This window comes from Balaenoptera ricei, chromosome 15 (assembly GCF_028023285.1).
Source record: "Balaenoptera ricei isolate mBalRic1 chromosome 15, mBalRic1.hap2, whole genome shotgun sequence".
Taxonomy (NCBI): domain Eukaryota; kingdom Metazoa; phylum Chordata; class Mammalia; order Artiodactyla; family Balaenopteridae; genus Balaenoptera; species Balaenoptera ricei.
This window is the reverse complement of record NC_082653.1, coordinates 82,855,504-82,882,601: the sequence shown is the minus strand read 5'-3', so window position 1 is coordinate 82,882,601 and position 27,098 is coordinate 82,855,504. Positions and strand designations below refer to the sequence as shown.

The following is a 27,098-nucleotide window of genomic DNA, read 5'->3' as shown; positions in this document are numbered from 1 at the left end:
AAGAAAGGTCCTCACGTGGGGACTGCTCCTTCCCTGGCCCGGCCCCTTCCACCCTGCCCTGCCCTGCCCACAGCCTCGCTGGCACAGGTGCACAACAATCTTGTGTTATGGACCTTTCATAAGTCCAGGAACTGAAGAAGAGGCTATTCCAAGCCAGGGGACTCAGAGTAGACAACAGCGGGCAGTGGCACTTAGGGGCAGCAGGAGGAGAAGCTGACCTTGTCACAGCTGACCTTGTCACAGCTGACCTTGGAGCAGGCTTGAGACAACCCCTTTTTCTTTTATTTTAAATTAATTTTTATTGGAGTATAGTTGATTTACAATGTTGTGTTAGTTTCAGGTGTACAGCAAAGTGAATCAGTTATACGTATACATATATCCACTCTTTTTTAGATTCTATTCCCATATAGGTCATTACAGAGTACAGAGTAGAGTTCCCTGTGCTATGCAAGAGGCAACCCCTTTTTCTACGACCAGAGAGTAACCTTTGGAAGAGGGGCCCCACAGATCCCTTAATTCTGCCCTGGGAAACCTGCAGTCAGGACAGAGAAGTGTATTTATATGGCTGTGGATATATGCATCATTTCACTTTGTATTTTGGTGACCCATGCATTGATCTAATATCCCCACCAGACTTTACACTTCTCGAAGACCAGTGCTATGTCACTTTTGTATCCTCCAAAGTCAAGCATAATCCCTGATACATATTATATGATCAATGGTTATGAATAAATAAGTTTTGCCATAACTCTGATGTGACCCAATAAATTAAGCAAGGTCAATGGAAGGACATTTGCCGCCCTTCTGGTGTAAGTAGATTTGCTGCAGGACAAAGATAAGAATTAAACCTCTTTGGGGAAGAAATATGGTTGTATGCATATTTTTTATGGAAGTGTATAGTTGATATACAATATTATATAAGTTACAGGGGAACTGTGATTCACAATTTTTTTTTTTTATGTATGCTTTTTTTTTTAAATTTTATTTATTTTTGGCTGCATTGGGCCTCCGTCGCTGCGCGTGGACTTTTCTCCAGTTGCTGTTGTCTTCGTTGTGGTGCTCAGGCTTCCCACTGCGGTGGCCCCTCCCGTAGTGGAGCACGGGCTCTAGGCACGTGGGCCTCAGCAGCTGTGGCACACGGGCTTAGTTGCTCCACGGCATGTGGGATCCTCCCGGACCAGGGCTCGAACCCATGTCCCCTGCATTGGCAGGCAGATTCTCAACCACTGCGCCACCAGGGAAGCCCCAGATTCACAATTTTTAAAGGTTATACTCCATTTATAGTTATTATAAAATATTGGCTATATTCCCTGTGTTGTACAATATATCCTTGTAGCTTATTTTATACGTAATAGTTTGTACCTCTTACTTCCCACACCTATATTCCCCCTTCCCCCTTCCCTCTCCCACTGATATCCACTAGTTTGTTTTCTGTATCTGTGAATCTGTTTCCTTTTTGTTATATTCACTAGTTTGTTGTATTTTTTAGAGTCCATATATAAGTGCTATCATACGGTATTTGTCTTCCTCTGTCTGACCTATTTCACTTAGCATAATACCCTCCAAGTCCATCCACATTGTTGCAAATGGAAAAATTTCATTCTTTTTTATGGCTGAGTAATATTCCATTGTATACACACACCACATCTTCATAATCCATTCATCTGTTGATGGACTCTTAGGTTGCTGCCATATCTTGGCAAGTGTAAATAATGTTAATATATATATACATATATATGTATATATATATATATTTTTTTAACTCAGTAAACTTGCTTGTCAGAATCTGTCCTATTTAGATAATCCAAAAGACATCTGCACAGAGATCTTCATTTAAATATTTCTTAACCTAGCGAAACTTTTGAAGTATTCAGCATGTCTAGAAATACAGGAATTATTAAATAATTAATGGTACAGCTGCTTGATGGAATACTATACAGCTATTAAAATGATAATTATCCATTCTGTGTAGCAAAATTTTAAATGTTAATGATATGATATTAAGCTTTTTCAAGTAGCATGCATTATTTCACATCAACCACATCGGGCTTTTCTTTGTGGCAAGGAACAAAGGGAGACTCTTTTGTTGGCAAGGGATTTATTCTAAGGACACACGAACACACGGGGAAGTAGGGAGACAGGATACAAGAGCATCTGCAGCAAAGTCAAGCGGTGCAGAGAATAAAACTTTGGGACCTGAGGGTTATTCAGGCTGTCACCTCCTTATGCTGTGGGTTCTCAGCCCTAGGTGGCTGGGCTCCCTTCTGTAAGCTCTGCCATGTGGTGCATCAGCCCCTCTTGGTCTTTGTTTCTATAGCTCAGTTGGTTTTTCTCTACTGAAACCACTGCTTACCCATGACACCCACGGCTTTGTGGCTTCTGTCACCTAATGCCTTCTGCTGACTGATTTCTGCTTGGCCCCAGTTTTCTGTGTGTCTCACATTTGAACTCCCCAAGAAAGGAGATCTAGTTGCTTTAGTTCCCTACTATCCCATTCATCAGAGCTCCCAGACCAGACCACCTCAGCATATAAGCTGTGCTTCCATCAAGTGCCCAAAACTGTTCCCATCAGCTCTGGTCCAAAAAGTGGCCACACAATATGAATGTGGCAGGTGCTTCAAGTACACCAGCCACATATCCAATACAATCATAGTTTTGAACCATGTTTAAAATAATAAAAACATATACATATGAAAACAGATAGGAAAGGGATACATTAAAGCCATCGTAGTTGGGTTACGATGGAGGGATTACAGCTGATTATTTTTCTCCATTTTGCAATTTTCATTTAATGATACTGTAATTGCCTTTTAGTTTTCAAATATTTTTTAAAAAGTAAGCTCCTCCAAGCAATAGGAGTCATGCAACCAAGCTATTAAGTTCAGTCTCTCCCCCAAACACCCCTTGGAATATACAGCAAAGTCACAATCATTAAAGCCTGTGGTCACCCTTGCTCAGCAGGCGGAGTATTATTTCTGGTTTATCTTGCCAGGTGAAGGCCATAATTGTAGGTTGTGAAAGCACCTTGAAAGCAAAAGTGTCTGTTATTATTCTGAAAACTTCTTTCAAATTGCTATAATAGCATATGTCACATGAGCAGAACATAGAACCTATAACTAGCTTGGTTGTAGAAAGACGTCCTTCAGCCACAGGCCAAGTATTTAAAAATACCACCCACTCAATTGTCAGACATCTTCAGGGCCTGAGAGAAACTACCACGGCAGTTTTGTGAAACCAGCCGCCGCTGGCTTCACTTTGATCTTCCTCTGTGTACACCCTTCTTTCAGCTCCTCTGCCACAGACATACAATTACTAAGTATTATTATTGCTTGGCAATAACTATAATTGCTACAAGGACTGCCCGAGATGAAAAAGGAGAAATCGAATTATCAGATGGAGTGGTGTCAGAACTGGACAGTCTGTTTGTATCTCGAAAGGCCTGAATCCCTTCTCCTTCGTCCCCAGCCTTAACACGGGGCGCACAGGCTGAGGGCGGAGACCCCAAAGCGGGAGACTGGGACCACTGCAGGGCTGGGGACGGGTCCAGCGTTCGGGAACCGAGATGCCAAAACCTCCCGCGCTCCTAGAGAGGACCCGGAAGCGCGGCGCAGTCCCGGAAGACGAGGTGCTGACACACTTCCGGCCTTTGTGACTCATTGTGTCTGTGTCGAGGCGTCGGGAGGGCCTAGGTCCGTGCGCGGCGCCCTTCGGCCGGCCTGAGCCCCAGAGTCAGCTCCCCTTGCTCGCCCAGCGCCCCCAGGCCGTTCCCGGGGCTCACGGTGAGACTTGGGGCCAGCCTCTGGGGGGGCGGGCGGGGCCGCAGGGGTGTGTGCGTGGGGGTGGGCTCTGCAGCTGCGGCCCCGGGGTCCCCTGCGGGCGGCCGGGGCGCAGCGTGAAGCGAGTCCGTGCCCGCGTCCCCGCGCCAGGCCCGGCCGTCCCCTCCCCACCGCGGGCCCAGGCGGGGAGGGGGCGACGGTCCTTGGCCGGGGGTCCTGGGAGGCCGTCTGCGGGCCTCTTCCGGCCCCCTCTCCTGCAGTGTCGTCATCGTCGCTTGACGTTTCTGAGAACCGGGTCGCGAGCGAACCGACCCCTGTCTGAATGTTCTGCTCTGCTTTCGTCGCCATTTGCTTTGATTCCAGTGAGAGATTTTTATTTTTCGGGGTCCTTGCAGGACCTCGAGGTGAAAAATGCGGAAGGCTGAGAAATGGACACGTTTCAAGGTGCCGCATACGTGTTTCCACATCACCTGCTTCTCCGCACCCCACCCCCACCCCCACCCCCGAGCGGTGATTAAAGGGCTTTTGAAACCTACTCAGAGTGGGTAAAGAAATGATTCGGATCTAGTAGAGATTATATGTACATCCCACTCTCTTTCAGCTTTATGGACTATTTCGAAGGCTTTTGAAAACGAGCTGTCCAGTAGATGAGGTGGATTTTCCATTTCTGGGTAGTAGTTATTCTGCCTGACTTGGAAGGGGTGAAGAGTGAAAGGAATTTGTGGAGATTGCGCGGGGCCTTTAGGAGACTGATTAACTGAGTGACCTTGGATGAGATAAGACACTTCCGCCAACTCTCAGTTTTGTCATCAATCAGATTAACTAGGTTTTCTCCAAAGGCCCTTCCAACTTTGAGATAATTTGATTTGGTCAATGTAATTGAAAAATTCAGCTATAGTTCAGCCTGACACTGACCCCCTGCCCTCCGTTTCCTGCGGTGCCTCCAGTACTCAATAAGATACTTTCATTATAGAGAGCAGCTGTTACATGGCCTGGGACCAAAGAAAGCATTTATTGTACAGACCATTGCTAGGCGGATTGGAGGTGGTCAGTAAATAGTTGTCGAATTGAATTGTGGAGGATTCATTGTAACCAGTCAACAAAGCCCTGTTACTATATTGCCAGCCACGTGTGGAGAAATAGCTTTATTACTTAGGGAACCATAATGATCATTTGCCCCAGAATGTTTTTCCCAAGTTTGTATGTCTCTGAATTACTATGCAAGATGCTTGTTCATTATTTCATGCAGTTTTCACCAATCTTAAAATACAAACAAGGAAGCTAGCTACTTAATATCATAGTCTTTTGCTGATTCCCTACTTGATCTAAGCATTTAAATTTTTTCTAACTTTATATTGTATCTAAATACAGATGAGTGTTATGTTAAATGTTACCTTTTCATTCTGAGTATCAGTATTGTTTGGGTAGCTAGTTGTCTTTTAAAGGTAGCTTTTTCATGTTTTAAAACATCTTAGAGCTCTGTTCAGAAATGGGTGAGAGGCAGTTTAAACTTTGAAGACTATGTCCTGGAAAAGATACTGGCCTGTTTAGAAAATAGCCTTTGGAATAAACTGAGCTTGTAACTCCAAGCCTTTTTTGTAAGAAAATCTTTCGTATTTACCTTCGGGGAGAACCAGGTACTGGGGGTAATCTTATCTAAATCGGATAGTGTGTCAGAATGGTTTTCAGCTCAAAGGGACCCCAGAGGTAGTTTTCTGCTCCTCTCTTCCCTCCCCCACCCCGCCCCAATTTGACAGATAAGGATACTGGATGTCAGAGAGGTTAAATAACTCACCCAGGGAGGGACTCACTCTTATTCATGGGAGACTAGGATTCAGGTGTTCCGCCCTGTGCTGCTTTCACTATTACAGGATTTCTCCTGTTGCTTAATCTTTTAAGCAGGCTGAAAATTGGAAAGTATAGTTACATCTCTTAAGTTTATTGAAAAAATTTAAAACACTTCTCTAGTGCCTACTAAATGCCAGAGACTGTTTTAAGTGCTTCATATATGTTAACTCCTATAATCCTCACAGCAACTCTGTGAGACAAATACTGTTTTTTAACCCAGAAAAGAAACATCTGTACTTAGAGTAACTAACCTAAAATCAGCTGGTAAGTGGTGATGCAGCTTAGTGAAACTCTTCCACGCCTGTAATTTGAGGGCAACTTTGAACGCTGTATGAATGGGCCAAAAAGAGTAACATTCAGTCAAGTATTTTTTAAAAACTGGTGCTTGCAAAGAGGTCATACTAAGTAGTCTAAGAGGTACAAAGACACATACTCTTAACAATAGTCCAGTCGAAGAAGACGGCATGAAAAATTAAATTACCAAGAAAGAACTTGAATAGCAAGTGCTTGGTGGAGACCATTAGGGCTTAGAGTTTAGAGAGAGGAGAAAAGATTGTGTGCGCAGATCCTCTGAAACCTAAAATAAAACCCAGCCCTTCCGCCGCTGTTGTGACTTTTCTCCTGCCCAGAGTAGGAGCAGAGAAATGTTGGGGGGGGAGGGTACCTGTCGAAATTGGGGGAAGAGGGACTGACCGTGCCCTCATCTCTGTCCCTTTAGGTCTCACTTCCTCCTCAGAATCCCTTCCTGTTGAGTCCCACTGACCCAAGGAGCAGCCTCCTCTTCAAAACTGGTGAAGGTGTGGGCACAAATCAAGATTCCTTTCCTTTAGTCTCCTTAAATGCCTAAGATGGAACAGAATTTTCATAAATGAGATTTCTTTTTTTTTTTTAATTTTATTTATTTACTATTTATTTTTGGCTGCATTGGGTTTTCATTGCTACGCGCGGGCTTTCTCCAGTTGCGGCGAGCGGGGGCTGCTCTTTGTTGCGTGTACGGGCTTCTCATTGTGGTGGCTTCTCGTTGCAGAGCATGGGCTCTGGGTGCGTGGGCTTCAGTAGTTGTGGCACACGGGCTCAGTAGTTGTGGCACGTGGGCTCAGTAGTTGTGGCTTGAGGGCTTTAGAGTGCAGGCTCAGTAGTTGTGGTGCACGGGCTTAGTTGCTCCACGGCACGTGGGATCTTCCGAGACCAGGGTTCAAACCCATGTCCCCTGCATTGGCAGGTGGATTCTTAACCACTGCGGCAGAAGGGGAGTCCAATAAATGAGATTTCTGACACCAGGCTAGATGCCACACTAGCTCTGCTCAGTTGTCTCTTTTTTTTTTTTTTTTTTTTAAGGCAGACAGACATTTGCGTTTTTTTTTTTTTTAATTAATAGCTACTCTATTTATTTATTTATTTTGTTTGTTTGTTTTAGCTGTGTTGGGTCTTCGTTTCATGCGAGGGCCTTCTCTAGTTGCGGCAAGCGGGGGCCACTCTTCATCGCGGTGCGCGGGCCTCTCACCATCACGGCCCCTCCCGCTGCGGGGCACACGCTCCAGACGCGCAGGCTCAGCAATTGTGGCTCACGGGCTCAGTTGCTCCGCGGCATGCTAGATCTTCCCAGACCAGGGCTCGAACCCGTGTCCCCTGCATTAGCAGGCAGACTCTCAACCACTGCGCCACCAGGGAAGCCCCTCAGTTGTCTCTTTTGAAGGTCCCACCTGGTTAGAGTTTAGATGATTCCCACTTGAATCTCCTGCCGTGTCTTCTTAGTCACGCAGCTCTCCAGTGAAAACAGTGGATGGCAGGTGAGGGCCATTCCTGAGTGGTCATCCTTCATAGGCCTTCCTCTTCGAAAGAATCCATGTGTCCACAGAAGCCGTTCTTTACCCCACACGTTGGGACAGAATGAGTTTGGTGTGATGGTTGGAGCTTGAACTGAGGGGTCCCACAGACCTAATTTCAAATCCTCGCTCTACCATTCAATTGCCCTGTGACCTTGGGTATGTTATTTAACATCTGTAAACCTTAGTTTTGTCATTATACAGTAGACAACAATGGTACCTATCTCCTGAGGGTGTTGTGTGAAATGCCTGGTACATAGAAAGCACTCAGTTAACATTGGTTCTTCCTGTAATGCCTACTGGAGGCTTCTTGAACAGATGAGGGGCAAGTTGCATTTTAGCTTAGCTCTGAAGGATAAGTAGGATTTGAAAAGGCAGAGAAGACTGGGAGGGAAATGCCAGGCATTATCATGGGAGAAAAGGATGGTGTTCAAAATACAAGACATATTTAGGAAGTACTGAGTAGACTCATTTTGCTGGATGGAAAAGGTTCGTGCAGGGGAGGGAGAGAAATTCATGGGAAATGAAGCTTGATGGGGAAACTGGGACCAGGTGATGGGGAAACTGGGACCAGGTGCTGGGGAGTGTTGACTGCAAGGCTCTAGAGTTTTAGGAAGAAGATCTGAGAGCAAGGTGGGAGGTGAACTGGAGAGGGGGATGAAGGCAGGGCACCAAAGAGAGGAAGCTGGCCTCCACAGAGCTAGATAGAAAAATAAGTATGAACAAAGAATTACTTCTCCCTGGTGCTTGGAGACTGAATGCACGCAAGGAGAGAGGAGTCAAGGAAGGTGAGATTCTGCGCCTGAGTGATGAGATATTTGTGGGCTGTCTGGTCACTAATTGCCACTAAAGGCAATAAGATGGCAGGGGGAGCTGTAATAGTTGGAGTTGTTCTTTTTTCTTTTCCTTTTCTTTTTTTCTTAAATATTTATTTATTTATTTGGCTGTGCTGGGTCTTAGTTGCGGCATGTGGGATCTAGTTCCCTGACCAGGGATTGAACCCGGGCCCCCTGCATTGGGAGCGCGGAGTCTTAACCACTGGACCACCAGGGAAGTCCCTGAGTTGCTCTTACTTCTTTTGTGCCGTTTAACAGTCTCCCCAGTTCCCTAGAAGATAAGTAAACAAAAGTCCTTGTCCTTGAGGGGCTTAGTTGGGAGGTGGAGATAGGAACTGCAACTCAAGTAATGGTAATACAAGGAGAGTAGACGTGCCTAAGGTAGGAACAGAGAAAGTACCAAGGGTGTTCAAAGGAGGAAGATATCTTACTTAATTCAGAATGTCAGGAGACAGTGTACATCTTGAAGGGTGAGTGAAAATTTGGCCATAAAGGTGGGAGATTGGTCCCAGCAAAGGGGTGAAGATGCAAAGTCATTGGTCCCGGCAAAGGGGTAAAGATGCAAAGTCACACCCTACGCTTGGGGAACCCTATTAATGGGCCCAATAGGCTGAAATACAGGGGATCACTACTAAGGAAAGTAATGGGAGTGGAAAAGTCGAGTGGGGTGTGTTGTTTGAACACTAGATTGGTAGATGTCAAGGATTCATTGACAGTAAGTGAGGGGAAGGAGGGAATGACCAGAAGCATACTTTGGCAATACTAAGTTGACCTTGGTATGTTGTTCGTATTGGAAAGGGGAGAAATGGAGGCTAGAGAAACCGTATGGAGCTAAGGCCCTAGTCTCGGCAGGAGATGTGGAGCCTGGATTAGGGTGGCGGAAGACAATTCTGGGAGGCGTAGCTGAAAAAGATAGTCTTTCTTTTCACTTTTCAGAATGAAATAAAGAGACTCAGCCTTACAGGAATTATTTAGCCTCCAGCTGGGAGAAAGCTAGCCAAAGGAGTGATCCCTTGGACTCCCTACTCGCTGCCTCTTCCTGTCTGGGTCCTGGCTCTTCCGATGCCCCAGCTCCAGGGGGGCTGTTTCCTGGAAGCTGCCTTGTAGCTGTCAGTCACTCCTCAGGGCTTCTCCAGCACTCAGGTTGTAACCTCCTTAGAACTGTTGGCACATCTGCTTTGTACTGTAATTATTTGTGTAAAAATAGGAATGGTGCTTCTCATTTTTTTATTCCGCTCAGTCTAGCAGGACACTTTGCACGCTGTAGATCTGCAGAAATGGTTAGGAAACTGAATACTCGTAACTGTAAGGACTTTCCAGGTAAAGCTGCTCCGAAGTTGAAAAACAAAATACATTTCCTGCAGCAAGGTGGGTGGAGTGCAAAACAGGTCTGAAGGAGTGGATGGGAAGGGCTAGAAGATGGTTTGCAACAGGACTTTTACCAGTTTATTAAAATCATTGGAGAAATGATTTAATTCCCACATTGTTTTTACATTTATGTAGAAAGCCTTTTTGAATGTAATATTCTTTATTGTTATTATAGACTGCTATTTTAATAAGGATTTCTGGTTTTCATTAAGGACCAAAGAAAGAGAAAAAAACTAATCCTGTGATAAATCCAGATTAAAATCATATTCTTTGCGATGAGAAGAGTCATCTCCAAACTTTTCTGGTCACACGTTCCTGTCAGTAAAAACTATTTAGAAAAATTACATACATGTACCAGTGTTTTGTATAATTAAAAAAATACATTAAGTTGTGCTATTCTAGAAAAATTTTTGTGCTTTCAATGTATGTGATCCTTTTTCCATCAAAATAATTTTTCAGTGAGAGCCGTGTAATTAAAAATACTTTGCTAGTTTGAAACTCTTGGCTTATCTTATTGTGATAGAACAGTTGGATGCTCTTGTCTCTAAAAGTTGAATTTGATGCTTAATTTTGATGGCTGTAGAGGTGGAAAAAAAAAGATGCTTCACAAAGGTTTGTCAGTTCAGATGGAAGCGACACATTGTTGCCTCTGCTTAGTAACTCAGGATTGATCCTATCCACCAACCATGTTAAATTTTTGTTCTTGAAGTTCAGCTAGTACGTTTCCATTTTCCATGCCCTTAAATCACCTGTTCTTACAAACTAATCAGAAGGTGTTTTATAAAGGGTGGGACGAATTGGGAGATTAGGTTTGACATAAATACATTACCATGTGTAAAATAGATAGCTAGTGGGAACCTGCGGTATAGCACAGGGAGTTCAGCTGGGTGCTCTGTGATGACCTAGAGGGGTGGGATGGTGGAGGATGGGGGGTCCAAGAGGGAGGGGATATATGTATACATATAGCTGATTCACTTCCTTGTACAGCAGAAACTAACACAACATTGTAAAGCAGTTATACTCCAATAAAAAAAATAAAAAGGTGTTTAGCCAAAAAAAAAAGGTGTTTTATAATTTTAACAAACAGGTTTAAGACCCACTAAAAATCCTCATTTGGAAGATTTTTAAACAAATTAGGAAATATTTCCAAGTTTTTAAAATGTGTAGATAATATTTTCCAGGAAACTGAGTATCATTTTTGGCAGTTAAAATTATGTAACAACACACATCTGTTCTCATAATAGTTCTTTCCTCACACTTTTTTCTAAGCAGCTACTTTCTCACTTATCAGTTGACTTCTTAAGTTTCATTTAGTTCCACATTTGTTTTTACCTTCTAACCTCGCTGAGTTAAAAATTGCTGTGCAGTTTTCTTGTTTGTGTGTGTTTGCATCGTTAGTATTTCCCTAATTGTAGTTTCTCTGAAATCTTTAAAGCTGCTTGTCTCTCTTTTTTTTGAGATGTAATTGATATATAACATTATATTGGTTTCAGGTGTACAACATAACGATTGAGTATTTGTGTATATTCCAAAGGGATCACCACAATAAGTCTGGTTAACATCTGTCACCATAGTTACATTTTCTTTTTGTCTTTTCTTTTCTTTTATTATTTATTTTTGGCTGCGTTGGGTCTTCATTGCTGCACGCAGGCTTTCTCTAGTTGTGGCGAGCGGGGGCTACTCTTCGGTGCGGTGCACGGACTTGTCATTGCGGTGGCTTCTATTGTTGCGGAGCAGGGGCTCTAGGTGCACAGGCTGCGGTAGTTGTGGCACATGGGCTCAGTAGTTGTGGCTCGTGGGCTCAGTAGTTGGGGCACACGGGCTTAGTTGCTCCGAGGCATGTGGGATCTTCCCGGACCAGGGCTTGAACCCGTGTCCCCTGCATTGGCAGGCGGATTCTTAACCACTTTGCCGCCAGGGAAGTCCCCTACATTTTATTTTCTTTTGATGAGAATTTTTAAGAACTACTCTCAGCAACTTTCAAATATGCAGTACAGTATTATTATTAACTGTAGTCACCATGCTGTACATTACATCCCCAGGACTTACTTATTTTATAACTGTAAGTTTGTATCATTTGACCCATTTTGCTCACCCCCCCCCACGCTTGTCTCTTGTGTGACATGTGACAGTTCAGTATTTAGACCAAGTGAGCTTGGTAGTGTCCATTTGTACATTAAATATGGTTTATTTTCTCTCACTTTTAAAATATAAATAGACATTCTGATATTTTCTTTCTCTGTCCAAAGTGGCTCATCTCGTACTGACCAAGGCACCCATAAAAATAATAGAAGTAGCTAAACGGTGGGTTAGCAAGTCCTGGCCTTCAAATTTGGCTTGAGTGTTGACACTACTAGGTAGGTAGCCTCCTGCTCCTGAGCAAATCACTTGAGTCATCCGAGCCGCAGTCGTGTCATCTGTGAGATGGTGCTCCAAGGGTGTCGTGGGAGGGGCTAAGATGGCTAGTGTGCTGCTGGAGCGGGTGCCTGGCACCCCACTAACTAAGTTCAGCTCTCACTGGGCTTAGCGTGTAAACACATGATGTCATAGCCTGCCCTCCTCCTGGAGGGACGGTGCTCAGGCTCAGGCAAACACCCTGAGGGGGGAATTTGCCAGTTGGAGGTTTGTTTGCAAACCTTAATATCTAAAGTGGCAGGGAAAAACAGTGTGGCTCTGGAGGCTTTTTTTCCCCCTTTGCTATTCAGAGACATTTTTTTTTAATTAATTAATTTATTTATTTATTTATTTATTTTTTGGCTGGTCTTCGTTGCTGCACGCGGGCTTTCTCTAGTTGCGGTGAGCGGGAGCTACTCTTTGTTGCGGTGCGCGGGCTTCTCATCACGGTGGCTTCTCTTGTTCTGGATCACGGGCTCTAGGCGCGCAGGCTTCAATAGTTGTTGCACGCGGGCTCAGTAGTTGTAGCTCGCGGGCTCAGTAGTTGTGGCGCACGGGCCTATTTGCTCCGCGGCACGTGGGATCTTCCCAGACCAGGGCTCGAACCCATGTCCCCTGCTTTGGCAGGCGGATCCTTAACCACTGTGCCATCAGGGAAGCCCCCAGAGGCATTTTTAATGCCTTGATGTGTAGCCTTGTATGAAGTATTAACAGCACAGGTCACTTTTCATAAAGGTACCAATAACTTTTTTTTTTTACTCCTTCAGGAATAGTACAGAAACAGATATCAGAAAACATCTCCCAGGACAGAAAGGAGAGCACAGACCCTGTTTGGATCAAGTCAGGTCCCTGAGCCTGAATGATGACTGCTGAGTCAAGGGAAGCCACCGGTCTGTCCCCCCACGCTGCCCAGGAGAAGGACGGCATCGTGATAGTGAAGGTCGAAGAGGAAGATGAGGAAGAGCACATGTGGGGGCAGGACGCCAGTCTGCAGGAGTCTCCTCCTCCCGACCCAGAGATCTTCCGCCAGCGGTTCAGGCACTTCTGTTACCAGAACACTTTTGGGCCTCGAGAGGCCCTGAGTCGACTGAAGGAACTTTGTCACCAGTGGCTGCGACCAGAGATAAACACCAAGGAGCAGATCGTGGAGCTGCTGGTGCTGGAGCAGTTCCTTTCCATTCTGCCCAAGGAGCTCCAGGTCTGGCTGCAGGAATACCGTCCCGATAGTGGGGAGGAGGCTGTGACCCTTCTGGAAGATCTGGAGCTGGATTTATCAGGACAGCAGGTAAGAAGAGGGGAAACCTGTCATGTGTGAGCAGCACGTGGACTTTGAGGCTGGAGCAGAGAGAAAGTTACTGACTTAAAGTTCGTATTAATAGTCCTTGTGGTGCTTTGATCCTGTTTGCTTGGATATTAAAAAGTATTCTAGCCCTGTCCTTCCTGCAGCCACTGGTATATTTACTGTCTTTTTTCGTTTGTTTAAATTCCTGTTTAAAAAGTGATTTACCCACAAGCCCAACCTGTTTGTCCTCAGGTCCCAGGTCAAGTTCATGGACCTGAGATGCTCGCAAGGGGGATGGTGCCTCTGGATCCAGTACAGGAGTCCTCGAGCTTTGACCTTCCTCATGAGGCCACCCAGTCCCATTTCAAGCATTCATCTCGGAAACCCCGCCTCTTACAACCACGGGGTAAGAAGCAAGGTTTCACATGGGGGGAAAGAAGCAAACTATTCAGGATGGGAGTGCCCTCTCTGTGTTGCTAAATGCCTGTAATAGAGAAGTATATTTGTTTCTATTGTCGTTATTACTAAATATCAGAGGAAATATAACTTACAGATCAATTTCAGGAGTTAAATAATGTTACCAAGGAGGTAAGTGAAATGTGCATGATGAACTTGGGTGGACATTATATTATTTGTTGAATTGTTAGTATTCTGGATGTCTAGCAGGTTTTTTTTTTTTTTACAGGAAAGTCCTAGGAACAGATGAAATATAGCCAACACTCTAGTATGTCGTAAATTATCTTTAAAAGGATCATTTATCAATTCATTTTATTTAAAATGTATAAAATACTGTATAACATCACTATTTCTAGGTTACTTTCAAAAATTCCAAAGAATGGGAAAAGGATGGAAAAAATATTTTGTTTTTGGTTGAGGAACATGAGGCAAAAAAAATCACTTCAGGGTCATATAAATAAAAATCAGTTGAATTTTTTTTCCTTGAGGCAAATAGTAACAATATTTTTATCCAATTTTAAAATCAAAGTTGATACCTAGAATATCAGTGAAAGAGAAAAAAATAACATGCTAAAAGTATGGTTGTTCAGCAAGAGTTGACAAAGGCACACTTAACCAGTGTGTGTATTTATGATGACATTCAGGATAGGAACATTAGAGCTTAAGGAAGTATTGTGTTCCGTGCGTTCTGCAGGACGGCCAGCGCTCGTAAGCTGGAGCAAGCCTTGTGAGCCAAGCAGTGCGCTGTGATGTTTATCCACCGCTGTCTACCCAGTCCCGTTAGGTCCTCGTAGGGTTTGTGAGCTCTCTTCACACTCCACCAGGTGAAGTCAGGAAACAGAGGAGGATCTTCGTGGTTTTAAGTGCCAGGTTAGGGCTTCAGGTTACCAGAGTAACAGCTTTCCAGACCCTGGAACATACAGTTGTTATGTCGTAAATAGTTCTTGAAGGAATTGAGGCGTATGCACTTATTCTCAGTTTCTCTTTGTGCTGCTCATCTTCCAGAGTGTTCCTAACTCTCAGAGGGTTAAAGTGCTAGGTAGTTGATCTTTGTCTACATTTTGCTTTAGCTTATATTATTGCCGTATATTCTGAAATAGTTACAAGATTTACTAATTCCGTTTCATATTAGTTTTTTAGTATCTTTGCAGCGCAGTAACATCATCTGTTCACCAGTAACATTTCCAAATCTAACATTACTTGGCAAGGGAGGATTTTGATTTTGCCGTTTAAAATTTTTCCAGTTTTTCTTGCACATCGCAGTTAGTGTGATCCTATGTTGTCGATGTCTTTTATTAGATGAGTGTCAACCCAGACCTTTATACATTTGTAAATGTCTCATCGACATTCGAACCATGTGTGCATTTTATCCAAAAACTGTGGCTAAGTGAGGGAGAAAAGTAGAGGGACAAAAAATGGCAGAAACTTACCCAGAAGTAAGAAGAGCCCCTTCCTTCTCTGTGTTTCAAGATATTACTACTAAAGATTTTTAAAACTGTTCCATTTTCCACAACTGAACGGGATTCTGAAGTCCTGGTACACTGTTCGTTGGACTGGAGAAAATTAAATTGTGAGCCAGACTTGAATGTGGGCTGAGTGTTACCTACTTCTGTGGCTGAGAGTAGGAACCCGGGTTCTAGTTCTGGCTCTGCCCTCTTAACAGGATGATGTTAGGCAAGTTGTTTACCCTCTTCGGGCCTCGGTTTCCCCTTCTTTAAAATGAAGGAGTTGGACCAGGTGATTTTAAGGACCCTTTTATGACTCCTTGTTACTTCTGCTTAAGAACAGAGGTCTTGGGAAGACACACATCATGCCTTTTCTTTCTTATATTCTCCGTAGTTCTCAGTTCTGTAGTTAAACACTGAACACTGGGCATGCTGGTACAGGAAAGAGGGTGCCCGTGGGCCCTTTGAGGGGAGGCCCAGAGCAGAGCTGGCTTCACTCACAGCTCCTTTCTCCTCCCTCAGCTCTCCCTGCCACCCACGTTCCTGCCCCTCATCACGAGGGGGGTCCCAGAGACCAGGCGATGGCATCTGCACTGTTCTCGGCAGATTCCCAGGTGAGCTGTGGGCCCCTCTGCCCTCCTGAGTCCCTCGCATCTGCCTCTTCCTGGGGCTCTTTCAGCGGTCTTCACCAGGACACTGGCTCTTGATGTCCCTGCCCACAGAGTAGCCCCACTCCCCACCTGTCCACTAGAGCCTGGCATGGTCACCTTTTCTTTCCCAGCATCCTGTAGGTTTGCAGTCACCTCCGTCCCTGGCTCCAGGTTTGGGCAGTGGGACTGTCCCTGGACTTTGGGGGAACTGAGTGTGGGGATCTCATGTTATTTCAGGCAATGGTGAAGATCGAGGACATGGCCGTGTCCCTCATCCTGGAGGAATGGGGATGTCAGAACCTGGCTCGGAGGAATCTGAATAGGGACACCAGGCAGGAGAATTATGGGAACGTGATTTCCCAGGGTAAGATGGCCGCAGGATTATTGTCTGATAAGATTGTATTGCCTCTTTTTCTGTTAGTTCTGGGACCTCTGATGTGTTAGAGACTACTGAGCCCCTTTCTTCAGACCAGATAGAGAAGGAGAACAATTTGAGTTTCTTTAATCCCAAAAGCCTGGTACTGGGACTTCCTGATTCCAGGTGGATTTTTTTACCTCTAGGTAGTTTTTGCTGTTTGAAAGCAGAAATACTTTTATGTTCTGAATCCCCACCTCTTCAACTACTCTGTCACCATTGAGGATTCTGCTTCATTCCTTGTGGATACAATTAAGTGCTTTTGTCAGGGGAAGTGTCTGTATTTCCTCGTATAGAGGGCCAGGTGAGAATTGATCATCAATCTAATCCTAACCTGGGACCGTGTTCCTGAACCTACACTGCATCCTTCCATGGGCTTTCAGTCTTGCATCCTGTGAGCGCTGCTCCACGACAGCTCTGTATAATTCCATGAACTTGCACCTGTACCTCCCTTATGGTCAGGATTCCCAGATTTCAAACCTAATGGTGATCTTCTGTGAAGAGCTCTGGCTCCTGAGTGTGTAGTAAGAACAAAGAAGTTCTAAGAGGCATCAACCAGATAAGACAAGGTGACACAGTTGACAAACAGTCCCATTTGTCTCTATTAGGTCTTAACCCCTGGGAGACAGTATTGCAGGAAGCTCTCAGATCAGTCCTGTCATAGGGAAGGCCACTTCCTAAGACTTCTGCCTGGGGAGGGCAGTGGTAGGGTGAATGAAGGGAAGTTATGAAGAAAGGATGTTACTACAGAAACCTCAAGTTTTGTTTTGAACCATAGGGATAACTGGGGTTTGTTGTTTCTTAGTACTTGCTCTTTGGATGAGGTGAAAATTAAGCCAAAAAACTGATCTCTGTTTGTGAGCCGGGTAGTACCCACCCCTTGCTAACTTAAAACAAAACAAAACAAAACATTGGGAACAGCCGGGGAACTATCCAGATCATCAAGGACCTAGGCTTGGAATTCAAAAGAAGTAGACCAGTTTCCTCTTCCTTATGATCAGGTCAGTATTTATGGTGATTTCATCACTCAAGTCAGGAGTTAGATACTCAACTCCTTCAGTGATTGCGTTGAGATAGTGCACACTCACTTGGAAAGGTTTCTTAAGGCCAAGTAAATAAAGAATAGATTTGGGATAGTTTGGGTTTTTTCTAGACAAATGTAAACATATATAAAATAGTGTTTTTGTACTGAACAATTTTTAGTCTATACTTAAAAAACAGAGTGACACACAGAATATAGCAGTCCACAATAAGAATATATTCCGGTGTTTTAACAGGCAGATTGCTAAAATCAGAAGATCAGCTCTGCATTTGTAAGATCTTATCTTATATTACGTCCTTTTTGGGCTGTCTCTGGAATTGTTTTCAGTCTCTTTGTTCTCAGTAGTTCTCAGTCGTTTGTCAGTGCAGGTTTCAGTTACATGTACTAATGCCCCAACCAGCTTCTTCACCCTCATCCCTGTTGCTTGAGCACTGTCAGCTCTGTGCTGCTCTCCCTAGTGGAGAGAAACTAGTTTCTGTGTCTGAAGGTCTGCGTAACCTGCCAGGTTCAGCGCTCTTTGCTTTGCCTGTTAACTATCACCTTGTCAATAAAAATCTCACAGAATTGGCGGAGTATTTGCTTTTCTTTTATTAATTGCATTCCTTTCTTTCTGGTAATACCACTTATCATTTTCTAGGAAAGACCTGTCCGTTCTCTCTTTTTTTTAACTCATAAATTCTTAATTAGAACTGGAACATGATTTTTTTTTTTTTTTAATTTTTTTTTTAGCCTCGCAGCATGTGGGCTCTTAGTTCCCCAACCAGGGACTGAAGCCACAGCCCCTGCATTGGAAGCACGGGGTCTTAACCACTGGACCGCCAGGGAAGTCCCTGGACCATGATTTTTTTAATGTGTATTTATTCTTTCAAATTAATTACCGGGTGACCAAATTATAGAACCATGAGTTGTGACCTCTTATGTTCCTTAATTCCTCATGCCTTCCGTCCTTCCTTGCCTGGTTCTGTTCCCTCTGCTCGCTCCTGGCCTCTCTGCACGCTCCCTCCGTTGTCCTTTCCACGCTTTGCCTGCCCTCTCATTTCCCAATTCTACTCCCTGTTGTCCCTATGTTTTTCCCCTTGTTTTTCTACTATTTTATCTCCAGTTAATATTGTGAGGTCATTTTGCAGGCAGGTAGAAGCTTCCTGGAAAACAGTGTCACTTGAGTAACCCACATATTCAACAGAAAAAGATGCTATTTGTATTTTTTATTTATCGTGTCAGGTTGTGAAAACAGGAATGAGAATGAGGAGTCCACCTCAAAGGCTGAAATTGCAGAAGACTCAGCATCACATGGGGAGACCACAGGAAAATTCCAGAAAGATTTTGGAGAAAAACGTGAACAGCAGGGCAGAGTAGTAGAAAGGCAGCAGAGAAACCCTGAGGAGAAAACTGGAAAAGAAAAGAGAGATCCGGGGCCAGCTACAGTCAAGGAAAAAAAAAACCCCAGCACAGGAGAGCGAGGTCCAAGGGAAAAGGGTAAAGGACTGGGGAGAAGCTTCAGTCTGAGCTCAAACTTCAACACCCCTGAAGAAGTTCCAACAGGAGCGAAGTCCCACAGATGTGATGAATGTGGTAAATGCTTCACAAGGAGTTCAAGCCTTATTCGCCATAAGATAATCCACACCGGAGAAAAGCCCTATGAATGTAGTGAGTGTGGGAAAGCCTTCAGTCTTAACTCAAACCTTGTCCTGCATCAGCGAATCCACACAGGAGAGAAGCCTCATGAATGTAATGAGTGTGGCAAAGCCTTCAGTCACAGTTCAAATCTCATTCTGCATCAGCGGATCCACTCTGGGGAGAAACCCTACGAATGTAACGAGTGTGGGAAGGCCTTCAGCCAGAGCTCAGACCTCACTAAGCATCAGAGAATCCACACGGGGGAAAAGCCCTATGAATGTAGTGAATGTGGAAAGGCTTTCAACCGAAACTCATACCTTATTTTGCATCGGAGAATTCACACCCGAGAAAAGCCCTATAAGTGCACGAAGTGCGGCAAGGCCTTCACCCGGAGCTCGACCCTCACTCTGCATCACAGAATCCACACCAGAGAGCGAGCCTCCGAGTATAGCCCCGCCTCCCTCGATGCTTTCGGAGCATTCCTGAAAAGCTGTGTGTAAAGCGAGAATTTGTCAACAAGCCATTTCCCCTTTTCGTTTCTAAAATTATTTCAGAGATGTGTGCCCATGGAGGGGAAAAAAAACAGCCTCAACAGGTTAAAAAAAAAAATCACACTTATGGATCCTTACAGTTACATCAGCAGTGTTCTGCCTTTGCCTAGTCTGTGGGCGTATAATTCTTCCACAGCCCCTGCAGGGAAATGCTAGTCATAGGGATGGATAATCCACATGCTGTTTCCACACAGGATAGAAGCACACACACAGGAAAATGTCAAGCTTTCAGTAATGAGGAGACCTTTAAGGCGCTCTTGAACTCTTCGCAACCACAGTACATAATTGAAAGACTAAGATCGGCTCTGTGAAAATGACACTGAGGTTCAAAACCTGCTTGCCGCAAACGCCCTACTGGGCCAACGTCTTGCTGAACCTTATTTCTCAAAAAAGAGGGACAGTTTGAACAAAAACTACATCGGCACATGCTGCTCAAACTAGTTATATATATACGGTAAGTTCTGTACAGTCACTGGTAGCCTACCAAAGCTATAGAAATCTAGGACTGCGCTGTCAGTATCAAACCAAAGATTTCTATCTCTTCCTGAAAGAGAGGGCATGTGCACCAGTCTACAGTTCCAAAGGACGGCCGCAGATGTAGATGGTTCCCTCCTCATGACTGAGATAAATCCTACTGAAATGGCAACCGTGATTCAAAACACTTCTCTCCCTTCGCAAAATCCCCAAATTCCCTGAAGCACTATCGCACTCCTAACTGCGTTTCTCCACAGGTTAGCACTTGATTGCATACTGTCTTTGAATCTTTCGTTGTTCCGTGTGGGAAAGTTTTCATCACTCCCCAAAAGAGATGCTTCTCTCATCGGGGGATATATTTATATCCCCGACAGCCCTGGACACAGTGCTGACCACATGAGAAGTGCTCATTAGACCTGACTTCTAGCAGGATTTGTACATTCACGACAAGGCCTGTGAGTCACGAGTACCTGAAATACGGTAGCCTGGCCCAGCTTGTGAGCCCGAGGCGTGGCTAAAGCTCTAGGGTCGCATGCTATTTTTGTCCTAAATATAAACGATGGGTGCTGGTCAGCCACCAGCATAGACTATCTAGACACGGATCAGAGAGTAAATACCATGAAATGTCAGAAACGACTTTGTTGTCATCCATCATCTTAAAGAACAATGTGATCACTTACTAAGGCAAAGATGGCAAAGATCTTAACCAGAATTTCTTCAGTCAGCTCCTGAACAACGTGATGATTTGGGCACTTTGTGAATCATTTGTAACTTTAAAGTTCAAAAGATGTGATTTCTGTTGCTTTTCAGAAAAAGGAACATTGGAGGGAGCATTTTTTTTCCCCACACCTTCCAGAAACTTTGAAAAGACATTTGAGATCGTTAGCTGGCAATTACTAAACGTGTCTGTTGCTCTGAGAAGCTCACCAACGTGCTAAGATGTGGTTGGTCGTATTGTAGTCATACCGCACAATGTCTTTTCTGTTTCTCATCACTAGAGACTGAGGTGAGGTTATGAAACTTTGATCTTTCCCATCATCTGTGCAGGAGGATGCATTAGCTTCTGAGTAGAAGCCAGCGACAGACCATTTTCAGATGCACACACAAGAGACCCAAGCAGCGTGGGTCACATAGGAAGTCATCAGGGCCTTGGGTAGAGGTAACTGCTCGTGAGAGCACGTGAATGACTGTGGACAGCCCTGCAGGGACTTAGAAACAGACTAAGAACACACCTGAAGACTAGCCCCATAATGGGAGACCCCTCACATAGAGTTTGAGATTTTCCGTCAAGAACTAAAACTGTCACTCGTCACTGGTTTGCTAGCCAACAACCCAAGCCTATGAGACAGTGCCACTTCACGGGGAACCATGGAGGTGGGGGCAGCTGTGGCCTCAGCTCCGGGCCAAACAGCACTTTTTCTCTGGCCTCTCTCTATAACTTGGGCCAACTCCAGCTTCCCGGTAGCTCCTAAGCAGTTGCATCTGTGTTGCCTGGGGGAACTTTAAGGAAGTCAGCTGGTGACCAGAGTATTCTATCCATCCAATTTAAGAAAAACAGGAAAGATACTCCAGAAGAGTACACCTAAGTAACTTTTTATAGTAAGGGAAGGTAGAAGAAATGCTTTTAGGAATTTTCTTCAAAGAGTGAGACATAGTGGTGGTCACATAGAAAACTGCTGATGCTTTTGAGCAAAGACTTTTGCTGCCAGGAAGCAACTGAAAGCAGTGAGGTGCTTAACTCCAGACACCGATCGAAGCACCGACTGTTGTGAAGAGGGAAAGAACACTGGTCAGGTCCACACACATTGGCTTTTTTATGCGGACATGATTCAGCCATCATTTCTTTTTAATGGAAGTTAACTATAGCCTGTGCCCCACATTTAATTCCCATTTCCTGGGACATCGTACTGACTGTGTGGGATGGCCACGGGCGTTGTTCCAGATCTTCAGCAGATGGACTCCTTGAAGCAACTATTTGAAGACAAGTTTTCTGAAGAAGACAGGCTACCACTGTTTATAAAACCATCTGCGTTGCATTCATTTATCAGCTCTTCAGCGCAAAGTGTAATAGAGTCATGGCCCAAAAGGCTTACGACATCTAAATTAGTGCTCAGGATAGTCATCTGAAAGTTCTCGACTGGCTGAAGTATGTTAACAGGTTCAGTACTCTTGTTCACTGTTAGCATGCTAGTTGACCCAGTGGAAGTTTTTGAGGGGTTTTTTAAAATATACCTTAACCTTGCCAGGAAGAGAAGTATAAGTCTTCAAGTCCTGGGGCATTTGTTTCTACTTCATACTGGCAGGCAAGGCTAAAGCCTAAGACTACAGATGTATGAGGCATCTTGATATGGAAGGCACTTAGTATTTTATTAAAGGCATAAAAGTGAAACTGTGCTAAATATGTACAGAGAGGTTGACACGTTTGATACCTAAGACAATTCACATCTTACCTGGCATCAGAGAAGTCATCCCAGGAAGGAACCTCTTGAATGTGATAAATATGGCAAAGCCTTTAATCACATCTCAGCCCTTAGCATCAGAAAACTCACACTGTAAATAAACATTATTAATATTATATGTGAGGAAAACTTTAATGTGTAGCACTCATTGCTTTGGACAGAAAATGAATTCCGTCAATATGTCCCAATCATGTATTGAATTTCAGAAACACTGCAGAGGAAGCTCGATCTTAACTCCAGAGGATCCACAGAAGGAAAAAAAAAAAAATGTGGGAAAATGCTAAAGAAATAGCAAAATGTACAACTTCTGACAAAAATTGTTAATGTTGGGTACTTCTATATATTTTGTATGACCATAATGTCAGTGTCTGTGTTTTGTACCTCCAGCCCCTGTTTTATTCTGTATATTCCCTGTAAACAGATAATGTATTTTTATTTTAATCTATTTGACAGAACACATCACTCCAAAAGAGCAAAGTTTTGGAGTAGTGAAGAAGTTGATGTGGTCATAAACAAGTCAGTTCACAGAACTGAGAAAGGGGAAAACGAGAAAAAAACCTTCATAGTTTGGTGCTTATCAAGCCAAGAGCTTAGGAGATGAGTGGAATCGCTAGGAGAGACAGGTGACTAGGGCACTAAAATGGAACAGTTCTAGAAACATCTGCAGCTTCCTGAGAGTGTTCTCTTCAAAGCCAGGAAGTTGACCGCTTAGCTGCCAGATCACCATTTCAAGCAAGGAGAATGGGTTCTCTGAGCTTGTCGGGGGAGGAAGAAGGTCTGCCCCCATCAGTCAAGAAGAGGGCATGTCCTGGGAGGGCCAGTGGGACCACTTACCTTGACCCAATGGTGTGAAGCATAGTCCTGCTTCCTCCACTAACTCTTAAATTTCTGTGCTTAGAAAACTTGGGATAGGAAAACACCAGGATGGGCTCTTCCCTGGAAAACAGACACACAGGGATCCAGTCCTGGGATTGCAGGAAGGCTTGAGAAGCATTTTGCAATATTCCTGTCTCAGCTGTCTCCTGTGTACCCTCTTTGCTCCACTCACTTCCCCTGGCCTGTGATTAGAGAGGGCTTGAGAAGATTCATAGCTGGGAAAGAACTTTTTTCTAATTTTTATCCTAGAGTTGATCACCTTTTATTGCAGGGTCTCGTCGTCCTGACGTCCTCATCTAAAGCTAGCTAACCAGGTTCACCCTACCATCCTCATGGAAGAGTCATCGTGTGAATTGGAGTAACAGTATTAAAACGTAGTCACACAGTGACAGCAGTACTTACCAGCGGAGCCATGTGTTTGTGGGTCCCACTCTGTGCAACTTCTCAGAAATGCTGATGAGGGGGCTATGGTTCCCCAGCTGGGAAACCACGTGAAGGTCTGCAGATTGCAAAGTGAAACGTCGAATCAGAGAAGAAATTAAGTGGTATAAATAGATCTTTTCATAGAAGTTAGAGTAGATTTTTATTTCAGCTACTACTGGAGAATATAATAAAAAGCATTATTTGAAAAGTTTCCCTAACATTTAGGTTTCGTTTTTAGAATGGACACACTACTGTACATTGAAAAGTAGTTACTTATTTTGCTATTCAAATTAATTTTTTATTATATCTAAAAATGAAATTATCTGTTTTACTTTTCAGAGCTTTGTAAAACAAACTTGAAGTTATAGGGAGGTAAGCCATCTCCAATTCTGCAGGTCAAACGAAAGTTTGGGAACTATTTTGGACATCTCATAATACAGAATGTCTTAACATGAGAACTTAGTTTCATATTGTCTGGTTCTGTTTAACAGTGGATACCACAAACCTCATGTTTTTCTCTTATCCTAAAACAGTGGAAGAAGGTAAAGAGTGGGCATTAGGTTGACTTCTGAACAATGGTCTGCTGTTATTTTAACAGGTTTGTTTTGTTTTTCTTTTAATCGTTGAGATTCTCACCTCCATTCACTAAAGAATCATGGCTCACTTCAAATTACACAGTAATCAGCAAAGTTAATTGGTCTTAAAATTAAATTTTCTCCCTTCAGCAAGCACTCATTAAGCAGTCAGGCTGAGTGCGTTAAGATACAAAGAGTAAGTTCTGTGAGGGATTGAAAGGTGATGCTGAAACTGGGATTTCATTCCAGTTTCAGATGCGGGTTTCAAGTTCCTTTGGTCCAGGGAAGGGTCGGGGCAGCCGCCTGAGTCGCTATTGTTTAATCTCCCGACAAGGTCAGGTTTGCTAGGAAGGAGAGTGTGGGGGGAGGGTTGTAGGGGCCAGACTCCCAGCTGTGGAAGAGTGGTGAGGGAGCCCTGCGGAGGGAGAGAAGAGAGACTGCTGGGCGTGTGCTGGGGGCCAGTGCTCGCCTGCCTTCCCCACCCCCTACCTCCACTTCAGCCACTTGACAGAGTAAGGTTTTATTCCGCCGAGCGAGGACAAAGCATATTAGATTTAGACGTGCTTCTGCTGGTTGCAGGGGTTCTTACGTGAGAGGGCTGGGCAGGGGGAAGCAGGTTGTGACGACACAGGAAAATCTTGTTCTAAAAATCTATGAGTTTAGGGGCAAGGGGCGGGATATGTAAGCAAAATCAGCGATTATTTTAACATGAACATAAGTATTTTTATTAACTTTTAGTTAAATAGAGGTTATTACACCCAGGTCAACACGATAAGCCTAAATCTATATAGAGAGCTAACTCAGGCATTGTCTTATCTGTAGACTGGATAAAACAAACCTTTCCTGTTTTGTCAGTTCCTAGTTTCTTAGAATAAATTAGACGAAAAGAAACTGACTTGTCTTTGTATATCCGCAGAATTAAGTTATTGCTGTTAAAACCTGGCCTTTTCATTTCCCTGATCTTTGAAGCATCCAGATGTTTGGTAGATGTTCAGTGAATGATTTTTTGATTGAATTTGTTCATTTAAAATCCTCATTAACATTTCTAGAACTGCTTCTTTCAGTAAATAATGGAATTTTAGAGGAAAAGGGTTTTTTTTTTAAAGCTAGGAAATTCCTCCACTGAAAATAGTCATTTGATTGAGCACTAAAGTTTCAGTCGTGAGAAATGGCAGCAAAATCAATTGGTAACGCATTTATAGTCAGTGGTCCATTTTAGGAGGCCGATGGTGTCTGGCAAATTTTAGAGTAGTGAGGTGGGGGAAGGAAATTGTGGGGATTTGTAATAAATATTCTCTTTATGTTGTTTCTCTTCAGGATCATGGTAAAACAATAAATTATCATCTCTAGGTGGCAATAGTTGTGATGTTTGTTTTTTGTTGTCCTTGGTTGCATAAAATGCATGTTTTGGGTAAAGAAAAAAGTATAATTTCAAAGTCAAAAACTGGAACTGTGACACAAACAATCCTCACCCAAATGACATGTTCTAGGTAAGTTCACAAGCGCTTAGGTAGCTTCTTGGCAACAGAATGAAAAACCATGGAATAAAGTTGCTTTTTAACGATCCCCCAAAACATAATTTTTTCATAGGATGGAACCATTAAAATAACCTTTGGAGACTGGGATTGACATATACACACTTCTATATATAAAACAGGTAACTGATAAGTACCTACCGTATAGCACAAGGAACTCAATGGCCTATAGGGGGAAGGAAGCTAAAAAAAGAGTTGATATATGTATAACTGATTCACTTTGCTGTACAGCAGAAACTAACACAACATTGTAAATCAACTCTACTCCAATAACAAAAACAAAACCTTTGACCACTTTATGAGACTTAAAAAATTGAACATCCTAATAGTAGGAGCAACATGTGAAGTTGATATTTTAGACCTTCAAACTATGAACTCTAACCTAATAACCTTGTTTTTGCATAGCTTACTGAAACAAACTCAATGTGATTTTTTTCACTTTGTCTCATTTAAATAATTGATTTTTTTTCACCCTATTTAGAAACCAGAGAGAAGTGCAGAGTGTTCTGTTTTCCTCTGCTCTTAGTTTCCTTATCCTAAAGGAATACTAACCCCTGCCTCACTTGCTTTTCAGGGCTATGGTGAGATAAACAAATTTTTTAAAAAGTAAAAGGTGGCACATGTGAAAAAGCAATGTATTTTTACTTAGGTATCACAACCAAATCTTAATTCCGGGGTACTAAACCCTATCCTGTCCAACTGTCTTAGCCTAGGTTCCCTGAGAGCAGAACCTGAGGTCAGGGCTCGTGTGCAGATGATTTATTTTAGGAGATGATTCCAGAGAACAGCAGGGTAGACAGAAGCTGGAAGAAATCCAGTGCATTATTGAACTTGGTCACTGCTGTGGACAACGGGCCCTGTGAGAGATTCTGGTCCTGAGTTCATTAACGGCGGGTGTGGAGAGGACCAGAGACTCCAGCGTCCCCAGTGTAGACAAGAGCCCCAGGAGTTGTAAGGGTCAAGGTTACCTTCCAAGAGCATCTCAGCCTTTCACTGTGTCCAGTTCAAACCCTGGTAGCTTCCTTCTCCCTCCATTCCTGTGCCTTAGTTACAGAAAGCTGCCCGGGGAAAATCCGCAGATGTGGCCCCTCCACGACCCTCGCCCCTGCTAGCCTACCCTCCTCTCTGCCGTAATCTTGGGGCCGCTGTCCTGGTGTCCCCTGCTCCCCAAGCTCCCAGGCCCACCATGGCCTTACCTCACCCTTTCTCAGCAGACCCCCCTTGATGTGCTCTCCCAGGGGCCTCAGGCC

At 43.8% G+C, this 27,098-nt stretch overlaps 1 protein-coding gene across 1 annotated transcript in view; it reads left to right on the top strand.

Moving 5' to 3' along the window:
- The first annotated feature begins 3,660 nt into the window (after window positions 1-3,660).
- Window positions 3,661-27,098, top strand: part of ZSCAN21 (zinc finger and SCAN domain containing 21) — a 39,608-nt gene continuing 16,170 nt past the window's right edge. The window contains exons 1-6 of the mRNA XM_059896943.1: window positions 3,661-3,779; window positions 12,816-13,333; window positions 13,583-13,736; window positions 15,754-15,845; window positions 16,119-16,245; window positions 18,560-19,400. Of these exons, the coding sequence (XP_059752926.1) occupies window positions 12,908-13,333; window positions 13,583-13,736; window positions 15,754-15,845; window positions 16,119-16,245; window positions 18,560-19,400 (1,640 nt within the window). The 5' untranslated portion in view covers window positions 3,661-3,779; window positions 12,816-12,907. The remainder of the gene's footprint in view (window positions 3,780-12,815; window positions 13,334-13,582; window positions 13,737-15,753; window positions 15,846-16,118; window positions 16,246-18,559; window positions 19,401-27,098) is intronic.